At 56.1% G+C, this 12,095-nt stretch overlaps 2 protein-coding genes across 3 annotated transcripts; both read left to right on the forward strand.

Moving 5' to 3' along the window:
* Nucleotides 1–2,069: 2,069 nt before the first annotated feature.
* On the forward strand, nucleotides 2,070–6,098 carry HOXB8 (homeobox B8). 2 transcript variants are annotated; one of them, XM_041727079.1, is made up of 4 exons: nucleotides 2,070–2,114; nucleotides 3,021–3,247; nucleotides 3,525–3,996; nucleotides 4,922–6,098. In XM_041727079.1, the coding sequence occupies exons 3-4, from the start codon at nucleotides 3,573–3,575 to the stop codon at nucleotides 5,227–5,229; spliced, it is 732 nt and encodes a 243-aa protein (XP_041583013.1). In that variant the 5' UTR covers nucleotides 2,070–2,114; nucleotides 3,021–3,247; nucleotides 3,525–3,572; the 3' UTR covers nucleotides 5,230–6,098. The 2 variants fall into 2 exon arrangements, with proteins under 2 accessions (XP_041583013.1, XP_041583014.1); XM_041727080.1 differs by having other exon boundaries at nucleotides 2,074–2,114; nucleotides 3,021–3,996; nucleotides 4,925–6,098.
* Nucleotides 6,099–6,876: 778 nt separating this feature from the next.
* Nucleotides 6,877–11,015, forward strand: HOXB7 (homeobox B7). The gene is made up of 2 exons (XM_041727081.1): nucleotides 6,877–7,989; nucleotides 10,188–11,015. Exons 1-2 carry the CDS (start codon nucleotides 7,590–7,592, stop codon nucleotides 10,439–10,441), a joined length of 654 nt encoding a protein of 217 aa, XP_041583015.1. The 5' UTR covers nucleotides 6,877–7,589; the 3' UTR covers nucleotides 10,442–11,015.
* Nucleotides 11,016–12,095: the final 1,080 nt, after the last annotated feature.

The raw sequence follows: 12,095 nt of genomic DNA on the forward strand, positions 1-12,095 counted from the left end.
CGGGGTCTGGGGGTACAACTGGAGGGAGGGTAGGGAGTAGATCCCCGGCTTTGTGGGCATTCGGAGGTGCCCAGAGCCGGCAGGGCTGATGAGCACCGGCTGAGGCTTCAGAGCCTTTGTACGGGTCCGGGGCTGGGAGCGCGCCGGTGACCCAGGCGCGGGGCAGGGGCTCCCCTAGAACGGGCGCGGCGCGGGGAGGTCTCGTATTTTTCTCGGTGGTTCTGCTCGTCCCAAGTTGGGAAACCAAAAAAAGTGTGCGTTTTCCGTATGGATGTGGGGGTCAGGCACGGTGGCAGGAAGCAGGAGCTCGGTTCTCCCCGCATTGCGTGGCTTCCAGGTGAGAGCTCGGGCTCCGTGCGCCGAGGCCGCCCCGGCAAACCTTGGGGGTGAGGGTCCTTTCGCAAGTTAGCAGCTGGAGGCCTGGACTCGGGCAATTTTCCTTCTGAGACCCGCGCACGCTGTCTGCCCATAACCCTTTTAATTCCAAATCTCCCATTTCCTCTCGGGCCAGCCTGATCCGTGTCCCCCATCCAGACAAACCTGCCTGAGAAACACACACACACACACACACACACACACACACACACACACCTCCTTAAAATTAGCCCCGCCGAGGTTTCTCTTGCTTCCCCCAGGACCTGGTGCAAAGAGGCAAGCGGAGTTTCTCAACTTGAGTTTCTCTAATAAATCTGTGCTCCGTTGGGTGTTTATAAATTATCTCCTAGCTCTTTCTTGTTTTTTCTTATAATAGAAACATTTTCCCTCCATCAGGAATTTCTGGCACGGTGTAGGGATGATTTAGAACAAGCCATTGAATTTCTACCTCACCGGTGAGTCCTCAAATCATGACCATAAAATCCCCCGCACTTGATAAAAATGTTCTCTTCGGCAACAACTTAACTCTCCCTTCCGCTGCCTCACCGCCCCCTCAGCCTCGTGCTGAAAATCCAAGACCACTTCTCTCTCCTCTTCTCCCCTCTCTCCATCCCTTTCAGCCCCTCTCCCATTCTCCTGATTCACTTTTGAAGGACCAAGTGGCTCTACTGGTAACTTCCCCTTGGAAAAAGCTGATGGTTTCATTTTTACAAAGGCTGGGATAAATGGGATTCCCTCCCCCCCCACTCTCTGGTGAATAAACAGTGGCTTGAATGTGTTTGTGAAGGCTCTACCTTTGTTACTAAAAATATTCATTCTTTCTCCCCCTCTCCTTCTCCCTTCTTTCTTTCCTTTCCTTGGCCAGTGAGCCGATTCAGGAGGCCATTGGTTGGGACCCTGAGACTGGGGCCTGCAAAAACCTGGCCACCATCCTCAGTTGGCCGGGTAGGCTGGGGGAGGCTAAGGCAGGAGAGGGTGGTACCCACTCAGCTCGGCCCTGTGCCCCAAACCCCAGGTCCTCAGGTCTGGGGATAGAGGGCTGGGCTTAACTACAGGCTCCCCAAGGGGAGAGGAGAGAATATGGGGGACTCCGTGGCCTTGCTGCATCCAAATCCCTGTTACCTCAAGGTCAGTTTGGTAGTGATGACTGTGTCTCAAAGGACACTGAAAGCAAAGAGGTGCCCCCACCCCATAATAAACTCTGCAGCCTCTGCCTGGAGCAGAAAAGAGGACGGGACAGTGAGCATCAAGACCAAGCACCTGGGCCTCCAGGTCTGTCAGCAGCCACCGAGGCCCTTCCCTCCCTTTGATGTGTTGATGGGCTTGGTGGTACCTCCTCACCCTAGGGTGCCACGGAAGGTGCAGAGGACTGGCCTGGAAGGTTGGGAGCCAACTGAGCCTGGTTAGCAGGTCCCAAAGGCCTGGGTGCAGGAGTGGGACAGCCCAGCTGGGCATTATCCTGCTAGTGGCATCAGGCCCCTCTCCCATCACAGAGAGTGGGACCCTCAAAGCACTGACTAGAGACCCTCCTCCCCATCCCAGCACCTCTCCAGGCCAGGAAGGTTGTGCAATACCGAAGAATTGGTAGTTGCAGGGCGAACTTTGCTCCCTGCCTCACCACTGCCCATTAACCAGAAAGTTTCTCCCCCCCCCCCACTTCCTCCTGGTCCCTCCTCATGCCTTGCAGGTCCCCTTCTCCAAAGAAAATCCTTGCTTGTTTGTTTAATGAGAGAAAGTTGGTGAGTGGCCTGGGTGGGGCAGAGTGGAGGTGGTTTGGGGGCTCCAGAGAAGGGGGTGGGGGCAGGTGCTGGCCACAGCTGAAGGAGGTGAAAATCTCAGAAAAGTAACCGTTTGCGCCGAAAAAAACCCATAATCGTTCTCATTTCGGCTTCGTCACCCCCACCGCGCTGCAGTCGGGCGGCGGGGCGTTCGAAGCTGCAGTTTTATAGCTGTAGAGGAAAGAACTCGTAAAATGCTAACAGCTTTTATGCGCTGCGGCATAAACAACAACAGACTCCGGCTTTATTGCGTTTTATAGTTTGTTAAAGAGTTTACAGCCGTTTTTGGGGGGCCGGTTACCCAGCCAATTCCCTCCACACGATAGTTAAACCTTTATCAATAATAAGGAAATTGATCATTAAAGCCTTAAATATGACTACCTCGTTTGTTTGAAAATATGTTTAGGAGAGGAAGCTGTATGATTTGATAACTTGTATTAAAATACCAATTACATTTATAGGACCTTTTAAAACTCGGCGCAATTAAACCGTGTTCTTTTACATTTTTCCGAAGCGACCCTGACATTTAAAAAGACTCCAACTGCCTCGTTAAAATCGCGAAATTAACAGCGTGCCTACGCCTGGCGCGTTGTGTATGTGTGTGTGCGTGTTTTTTTTTTTCCACGACTCCCCCACATCAGTCTTTGGGGGTGGTCTGCGAAGGTATTTGATTTGTTGTGAGGCGAGAGATATCTCATTAATGTAGGTAGTTAAACAGATTTAATCCGTATTCATTCTCTCTCTCACCCCCTCTCCCTCTACCCCCCCCCTCTCTCCCCCTCGCTCTCCCTGGGTGTTTTTTTTTTCTTCCCTTCCTTTTTTTTTTTTTCCGCTCTCTCCTCACTCCCTGGCGCTCGCTCGCTCTAGCTCTCTCTCTCGCTCGCTCTCTCTCGCTCGCACCCTCGCTCTGCGTTCTGTCCGGGAGGAGTACGGAGAAGCCAATAGGATGCGGGGGCTCTAATGGATGCAAATGATCATGAAAAGACAGTGCAAAATATGAAACAACTCATTTGCAGGGAAGTAAATCACCGAAAACTGTTTATGAACTGGCATCCCTTCTTCGAAATGTAAAGCGAGGACCTCTTTAAGTGGCGGTATATTTTTGTTTGGGGGGTGGGGGGTGGGGGGAGGGCGAGCGAGCCGCGGCTGCCATGCAAGCTTAGACTTTTGGAGGCTTCGCTGTCCTTTTCTATTCCTGGAAATCACAAAAAGTGTGGCGGCTTCGAGATCTTCTTCGCCTTTTCTTTCTTTTCTTTTTTCCCCCTCCTCCCTTTCCCTCTCCTTTCCTGGCGAGGGTGACTAGGAGCCGGCGAATCCGCGTTTTTTTCTCTCTCTCCCTCCCTCTCCCCCTCCCCACCCCCTCCCCAACAGCCCCCAACTACAGCCGCCGCCGCCGCCGCCGCCTCAAAATTCAATAAAATGAGCTCTTATTTCGTCAACTCACTGTTCTCCAAATACAAAACCGGGGAGTCCCTGCGCCCCAATTATTATGACTGCGGCTTCGCCCAGGACCTGGGCGGCCGACCCACCGTGGTATACGGTCCCAGCAGCGGCGGCAGCTTCCAGCACCCGTCGCAAATCCAGGAGTTCTACCACGGGCCGTCGTCGCTGTCCACCGCTCCCTACCAGCAGAACCCGTGCGCCGTGGCGTGCCACGGGGACCCGGGCAACTTCTACGGCTACGACCCGCTGCAGCGGCAGAGCCTGTTTGGTGCGCAGGATCCAGACCTGGTGCAGTACGCCGACTGCAAGCTCGCCGCCGCCAGCGGCCTGGGCGAGGAGGCCGAGGGTTCAGAGCAGAGCCCGTCGCCCACACAGCTCTTCCCCTGGATGCGCCCGCAAGGTGAGCTCGCGGCGGGTCCGGCCGGGGCCAGAGGGGAGACCGCAGGGCCCGGAGGCCGGGCTGGGGGCCCGCCAGGCCGGGAGCGTTTCCTCCAGCTCCTGGAAGACATGCCTGCTCCGATCCGATCGCCTCCCACTTCTTTCCTCCTTCCTCCCTCCTTCCCTCCCTCCTTCCCTCTCTCCTTTCCTTCCTCCCTTCTTTCCTTCCTTCCTTCCTTCCTTCCTTCCTTCCTTCCTTCCTTCCTTCCTCCCTCCCTCCCTTCCTCCCTCCCTTCCTCCCTCCCTCCCTTTCTTTTTTGTTTCCCTTGAAGGGGGGTCGCTAAGCGACATTTCCTGAATCCATAAACCCCTCACCGGGCCTTACTTTTCTTCTTCTCATCCTTCCCCCCCCCCCTTTTACTGTTTTATGGGGGTAGTGGAGAGAGGGTGGTGGGAGTGGGGGCGCTCAACTTTTGCACTTCTCAATTGCTTTATAGTTTAATTACCCTGAAGAAACTTTTCTTCTGGGGCAGAGGCTCTGGGGGCTTTTCAAGGTGGGTCCATTCGTCCCCATCCCAGCTTTTTTATTCTTATTTCCCTCCTTCTTCACATCCTTCCTTCTAAAGTTTATGGCACTTTTAATAGATTTGAACCACCTCCACCCAACTCTGTGGTGCTGGTTAGCAGAGGAGGGGGCTCCCCCCTTCTGGCTCCCTTAGATTCAGTGGTGTCTGATCCCTCTCACCACCACCACCACCCTACCCCCCACCCCCAACCCCGACCGCTGATCGCGGCCTCCCCTCCCCTGCAAGGGGTAGAATGTCCCCTGCCCTTATTATACTGGTCTCCTAGGCTGGTTCACGAATCTTCCAACCTTCTCCGTCTCTGCCCTCTCCCCCCTCCCTTCCCCCCCCCCCCCCCTGTCTCGCCCTTTCCCCCATTCCCAGCAGCCGCCGGACGCAGGCGAGGCCGACAGACCTACAGCCGCTACCAGACCCTGGAGCTGGAGAAGGAGTTCCTATTTAATCCCTATCTGACTCGCAAGCGGCGGATCGAGGTATCGCATGCGCTGGGACTGACAGAGAGACAGGTCAAAATCTGGTTCCAGAACCGGAGGATGAAGTGGAAAAAAGAGAACAACAAAGACAAGTTCCCCAGCAGCAAATGCGAGCAGGAGGAGCTGGAGAAACAGAAGCTGGAGCGGGCCCCGGAGGCGGCGGACGAGGGCGACGCGCAGAAGGGCGACAAGAAGTAGGCTCCAGCTGGGACTGCCAGGGCCGCGGCCGCCCTCGGTCCGTGGGTCCCCCCGGACCGCACCGCCGCCGCCCGCCCCCGCCCGAGAGAGCTCTGGCCCCGCGAGCAGGGCCGGGAGCCCGGCCTCCCGCCGCAGCGTCCCCCGCCGCGCCAGTCCCCCGCTAGTGGTAGTATCTCGTAATAGCTTCTGTGTGTGAGCTACCGTGGATCTCCTTCCCTTCTCTCGGGGGCCGGGGGAGGGGGGGGGCAAGAAAAGGATTTTGAGCAAGGACTCCCTCGCCCTGCGAGGGTGAGCGGCTGCGGCCTGGCTGAGCCCCCCCAAGCCCCCGCCCCGTGTAAAAAGCCTCCTTGTGCAATGGTCTTTTTTCCTTTGAACGTGCTTCTTTGTAATGACCGAGGTACCGATTTCTGCTAAGTTCTCCCAACAACATGAAACTGCCTATTCACACCGTAATTCTTTCTGTCTCCCTCTCCCTCTCCTTCTCTCTCTCTCTCTCTCTCTCTTTCTCTCTCTCCGTCCTCATTTCCCCTTCCCTACCCCTCTCTCCCTGCTGCCCTCCCTAGCTCGCTGGCTTTCTCTCTTGCTTCTCTCTTTTCCTCCCAACACCCCCCCCCCCCCACCGCCTTTGGTTTGGCAATTTCGTCTTAAGTGTTTCTCAAAAGAGGTTACTTTAGTTAGCATGCGCGCTGTGGGCAATTGTTAAAAGTGTTCTTAGGTTTACTGTGAAGAGAATGTATCCTGTATCCGTGAATTGCTTTATTGGGGGGTGGGAGGGCTAATTATATATTTTGTTGTTCCTCTATACTTTGTTCTGTTGTCTGCGCCTGAAAAGGGCGGAAGAGTTACAATAAAGTTTACAAGCGAGAACCTGAGACTGGCCCGGCCCGCGCTCCTCATTTGCCCCCGGCGCCTTGCAGAGCTGGGGGGAGCCGGTCACCCGGCTCCTGCGCCCGCCAGGCCGGGCCGCCCAGAGGAGGGGGCGGGGGCTGGAGGCAGGTGGTGCGAGTCCCTTGGCCCAGGGGCGCAGGGGGTGAGGGAGGCGGCTGCGCCTGATTGGAGGAGAGAAGAACGGGGGAGGGGAGCCCAGAGAAACCCCCTCCCTTCGCGTTCAGAGGCTGCCGGCGCGAGACCCGGGCGCCCAGGCCACGCTCGAGGGATGCGCCGGGACTGGTGGCTGTATCCCCCGCCGCCTCCCCCTTTGTTTCTGCGGGCCCTCTCCCGTGTGCGCTTGTGTGTGTGCTGGTGTGTGTGTGTGTGTGTGTGTGTGTGTGTGTGTGTGTATAAAAGTGGAGCGCAGGGCCGCTGAACAAGCTTATACATTTATTTTTCCCAGATTGGCTGGCTGACTGGGTGGGTGGCTGGGGGTGGGGGGAGCAGGAGGAGAGAAGAGATGCACTTCCCCGCCTCTCCCTCTTCGCGACTTGGCCACCTTCGCCCAGCTCTGAGGTCGTGGCTCGCCCCTTTCCTTCCCTCGCTGCCCCTGCTGCTCCCGCAGCCACGCTCCACTGAGGCATCCGCCTCCCGGAACCAGGAGAGCAGCATACCCAGGCCAGGCCGCCCTCCTCCCTTCCTTTCTCTTCCCAGCCACCCCACCCCCTTCCTTTTTTTATTTTCAAACAGTTGTGTTTGTTTGTTTGTTTGTTTTAGCCACCACCAGAAACCGCAGCATCCCACGCCCTTGGGCTGGATCCCGCGCCTGTAGGAGCACCCACGAAGTGCCATCCCTGGGTGCCATCCCTGCCTGTATGTCTGGGGGCACCGAGAGAGCGAGCCAGGAGGCCAGGCTCACCTCCGCGGCTCACCTCGGGAGAACCGGACCAAGGTCCCCGCTAAGGCCCAGCGACGCTGCACTGGCCCAGATTAATAAAGACCTGCCCTGCCCCCACCCGCCCACCCACCCAGTTGCGGGCAATCCCTGCATTTGTTTCTTGTTGGGCAACCGGCTGGGGAGGTGGGTGGTGGTGGTGGGGTGACAACACGGATGGCTCAGAGGTTATTTATTTTCCCTTCTACTCAATCCATTCCTCCCCAAATCTTGCCTGCAAGCTGCCTCCAGCCCAAGAGGGTCGACGGCGGCCCTTGAGCCCCCAGCCCCAATCCGCAGGGCTCGGCTCTCCCATTCATTATTGATCATATTTTATAAATCGAACGCCACACAATTTTTTCCACATTACCGGGAGCCGTGGGGAGGCTGCCGGGCCATTGGCGGAGGGCGCGTCACGTGGGCGGGGTCACGTGGTCCGGAGAGGAAAAAGGGGGTCCTTTTTGGTGTAAATCTGGACTCTAATTCTGTAATATATCAAGGAATCTCGTAAAACCGACACTAAAACGTCCCTGCCTACAAATCATCCGGCCAAATTATGAGTTCATTGTATTATGCGAATGCTTTATTTTCTAAATATCCAGCCGCAAGTTCGGTTTTCGCCACCGGAGCCTTCCCTGAACAAACTTCTTGTGCGTTTGCTTCCAACCCCCAGCGCCCGGGCTATGGAGCGGGTTCGGGCGCTTCCTTCGCCGCCTCGATGCAGGGCTTGTACCCCGGCGGGGGGGGCATGGCGGGCCAGAGTGCAGCCGGCGTCTACGCGGCCGGCTACGGGCTCGAGCCGAGTTCCTTCAACATGCACTGCGCGCCCTTTGAGCAGAACCTCTCCGGGGTGTGTCCCGGCGACTCCGCCAAGGCGGCGGGCGCCAAGGAGCAGAGGGACTCGGACTTGGCGGCCGAGAGTAACTTCCGGATCTACCCCTGGATGCGAAGCTCAGGTAACGCCGCGCACCGAGCCATCCCGAGCCGCAGTGGCCCGGGCGCATCCCCCGCCCCCCCCAAGGCTCCCCCTTCCCGAGGGCCAAGTGCCCCTTTCCGCGTCCAGAGTGCTCCCGGTAGGAGGTCGGCCCTGGGGACACGGCTGCAGCTCGGCCGCAACCCGGCGCGCCGCCCCCACCCCCCCATTTTTGCTCGGTGCTCTCAGGCTCCTTCTGCTCCCCTGGCGGATCTCTCTTCGCCGACGCCTTGGCGCTCCGAGCCCCCCGCCCGCCCCCCACCTTTCCTCCCGGCCTTTTAGCTTTAAATATTTATCAGCCGCGCCGGCACGGGCTGGAGACGAGGCCGTTTGTCTTGTGGAGGAAGGCTGGGGTTTGCAGAGAATAGCCATTAGGGTCTCCCCCCTCCCTTCTCTTTTCCCCGCCGCCGGGGATCTCAGCTCTGGGTGTGTCCCCCAGCCCCAGCTTGGAGGTCTGGGGGAGGGGGCCCGCAGCGCAGAGCAATTCTCCCCTCCCCCTTCCCTCCTAGCCAACCCAGCTCCCCCATTATTCCCTTCTGGACAATTAGAGGTGGGCTCTAGAGGCTTGGCGGGAGGAGGGGGTATGAGAAGAGATGAAGATCCAGCCAGGGACACAGAGCCAGAGAGGCAGGTGGAGAGAGGGGGGCTGAAGCCAAGAGAGATGAGGCTCCTGACCCCCCAGTGAACTTGGGCAGGGAGAAGCAGAACCAGAGAAAGGGTCGGAAGCCTCATCAAACTATGGCTGGCTTCCTCAGGTGCCCTTCCTAGGCCTCCTAAGTGCCCCCCTGGAGAACTGGCCAGAAAGTTTGCAGGTATCATTCCAGAAGGGTGAATGTCCTTAGGGAAGGGACTTGGATTACTCCTTGCCAAATCGTGACTTAGACAGTTCAAGCCACTGAGCCAGCTGCTGCGGAAGCCCCAGGAGACCAGGGCTCCGTAGGGTCTCCTGACTAGACCAGACATTCTTCTTAACGCTGCCCTGGACTCAGGGGCCAACCCCAAGGTTCAGAAGGCCCAAGACTTGTGGTCAGAGCCTCCCAATCCAGTCCAAAGAAGCCTGGCTCTTACGCCATCAGTATTGGTGGTCACGGTCTCCATTACCTGCTCCATAATTCAACTGCCTTTCCAGTTGATTTATCAAAGCCCAAATTTTTCTGCTCGTAAACATTTCAGCTTGGCTTTTATCTGACTGGAAATTAAGGCCCCTAAGCCCTCCTCCCATGTCTCCTTCCCAGGAGGGCTGGCACCAGCACCTCCCCCCATACAACATCCCCCAGGGCTCCTCAGGGTCTTGGCCTACTCTGGAAGGCTCTCCTCTGCCCTACATCCGCCACCATCCAGATACTTCATGTTCTACCCCAAACCAGGCTGCTCTCTTCCCCGTGCCTTCCTGGAGGGCCCAAAGGTTGATTTGGAGAACTGGGTTGTCTGGACAGGTGGGCAGGCAGGACAGCCTGGCCCTGTCTGAACCTGAACCATTCACTGGAAAAAGAGTCATCAGAAGGCAGCTGCTCTCAGGGAACCTCCAGGCTCCAAGGAAATCTGCAAATTCTCACCTCCTTCTCATTCTATAATAGGCTGTGTGTGTGTGTGTGTGTGTGTGTGTGTGAGAGAGAGAGAGAGAGAGAGAGAGAGAGAGACAGAGACAGAGAGAAAAAGACAGAGAGAGAGACTGGGTCAGTGTCTGTGAGTCTCCTTTGTTTCCTTTTCTTTTTGGGAAAAGCACTCAGGCCAGGCCTAGAGATCCCCTCCAGGGTCACTTGCATGGCTTCCATTGCCTCTTACCCTAAAGACCATCCGGTCAGTACCCAAAAGGGGAATCCTAGGATGCCTAGGTCTCAGGGGTGATGGGAAGATTAACCTTCTTTCATCCTACATACACCTCTCAGGTGCAAAGCCTTCAAGAGCCAGCAGGTTAAATCTTGGGCTCAGAACCCCTGGGCTGAAAGCCTTTCTGGGTGGCAAATGGGGACGTTTGCCTCCAGAGGCCTCTAGAAATGCCTGTACAAGGAGGGACGTGGGAAGGCACATGTTGGGGTATATGAAAAGTAAGAATTTGGTTTCATGGGGAAATGGGCTCTTCCCACCACTGACCCCCAAACCTGAGGTCTGAGAGGGACTCGGGCACTCTCTGGCTTTCCCCAGGAGCACTAATTCTTCTCCTTTAAATACTGTGCGCAGGGACGGACCGAAAGCGAGGCCGCCAGACCTACACCCGCTACCAGACCCTGGAGCTGGAGAAGGAGTTTCACTACAACCGCTACCTGACACGGCGGCGGCGCATCGAGATCGCGCACGCGCTCTGCCTCACGGAAAGACAGATCAAGATCTGGTTTCAGAACCGGCGCATGAAATGGAAAAAGGAGAACAAGAGCACGGGCCCTGGGGCCACAGGCCAGGACAAGGCCGAGGTGGAGGAGGATGAGGAAGAGTGAGAGCCAGAGACCCGGTAGAGGAAGAGAGTGAGAGGAAGGGAGAGAGGGTGAAGCCCAGCTCTGAGAACTGAACGAGGAAACTCAAATTAAATAGGGAGGGGGAAAACTATTTAAATAGTGGAAAGCAGTTTAAAATTTTTTAAGGAGAGAAGGTGAAGTTTTGGTTTCTTAACACTGAAAAAAAATACTACCTATAGAAAAGTCTGTCGGGTGTGTTTTGTACAATATGGGAAGAACATCACCTACCTGTTCTGTAGATTTTCTGCCTCCCCTTTTCTATGTCGCTATTGTAAGGTCTTTGTAAAATTTTGCTGTTTTGTAAGGCCCCTTTCTTTGATGCTGTCTTTGTGGTCTGTGGGTCTGGACTCATTCGTGTGGTTCCCCGTCCTCCTGAGCCCCCGCCTTCCCAGTAGCAGCATTGAAGGGGCCTTAGGCAGCCCTATGGACCCAACAACTAGCTCAAGTGTCCCCTCTGTGCACCTGGTCTGCCCGATGCTCCTTGCTCCCGCCAGCCCCTGTGATCCTCGTTACATCTTATGTGTACCTGAAGAAATAAAACACAATTTAAAAATGAACAGATGCCCTATTTTCTGTTTCCCTAAAGCTGGGGGGTTGCGGGTAGTGGTGGTGGTAACAGGGTTAGCCGTGCATCCCAGAGCCCCTTGGCTTCAACTTCTGCTGCTAGTCATTTCTTTCTGTTCTGGGGTCTGCTCTTTTTCCTGGTGCTGCTTGCTCTGGGGGCTGCCATCAAGTGAACCCCGATATAACAACACATTCCCTTTACATTCTTCTACACATACCGACATACACAAATGCCCAAATCACACATATTTATAGGCTGACATCACACACAAGTGAATATATACATTATCACCCTACAGTCACAAATAAACCCCTATATTCATACATCCATAAATAACCTACAGGCATTCACACAACCCAACTCTAGGCTGGAACACATGCATTCACGTTCACACACACTCACAAGTAAACACACATTCACACTCACTCACAGAGACATTTATACATACCAATGTACATTCACACACTGGCTTATAAACACAGATTCACATTTGCCCCCAAGGAAGCACATCCAGGAGCCCACACGCCCAGTCACACACACATTCACAAAACAAAACCCCCACAGTTCCGCCAACTCTGCCCCAACCAGGCCTTCAAACCAGGCTGCGGCTTGATGGCCAGGCTGGGCTGCTCAAGTACAGAGCTGAAATCCAAAGTGTTAGGCCCCCTAAGGAGGAAGAGTGGAAGGAAAGGGAAGGTGACCACCCAGATCCACTCCCGCTTCTGGGGGTGGGGCGGGCAGCGTTGGGCAGAAGCGGGGCGGCTAGCAGACACCGCCTGCCCGAAGAGGCCTCCAACGCCAGGGCGCTCCCGGCTTCCGCCCACCCAGCAAGCATCTTCCGCAAGAGCTATTCGGTGACTTTATTGCAACTCATTTTGCTTTCATTTACTTTAATTTATCTCATTCTAAATTAACACAGCGATCCAAATAAAATTTTTACGTGGGGAGGTGGGGGAGTGGATGAGCCCTGAGAACGAGAGCCTGAGCGGCGGTGCAAGTTTACCCGGCTGGTGTGGCCGCATCCCGGCCGCTCGGAGCCCGGCCGCGCCGCCCGCCCAAGCTCCGCGGGCT

Source organism: Vulpes lagopus, chromosome 12, assembly GCF_018345385.1.
Source record: "Vulpes lagopus strain Blue_001 chromosome 12, ASM1834538v1, whole genome shotgun sequence".
Classification (NCBI taxonomy): Eukaryota; Metazoa; Chordata; class Mammalia; order Carnivora; family Canidae; genus Vulpes; species Vulpes lagopus.

Excerpts from the sequence above, each read along its gene's own strand:
- HOXB8 (XM_041727079.1), top strand. The coding sequence starts at position 3,573 with ATGAGCTCTTATTTCGTCAACTCACTGTTCTCCAAATACAAAACCGGG. Across the intron at positions 3,997-4,921 it reads CCCCTGGATGCGCCCGCAAG|CAGCCGCCGGACGCAGGCGA; the intron begins GTGAGCTCGCGG and ends CCCCATTCCCAG.
- HOXB7 (XM_041727081.1), top strand. The coding sequence starts at position 7,590 with ATGAGTTCATTGTATTATGCGAATGCTTTATTTTCTAAATATCCAGCC. Across the intron at positions 7,990-10,187 it reads CCCCTGGATGCGAAGCTCAG|GGACGGACCGAAAGCGAGGC; the intron begins GTAACGCCGCGC and ends TACTGTGCGCAG.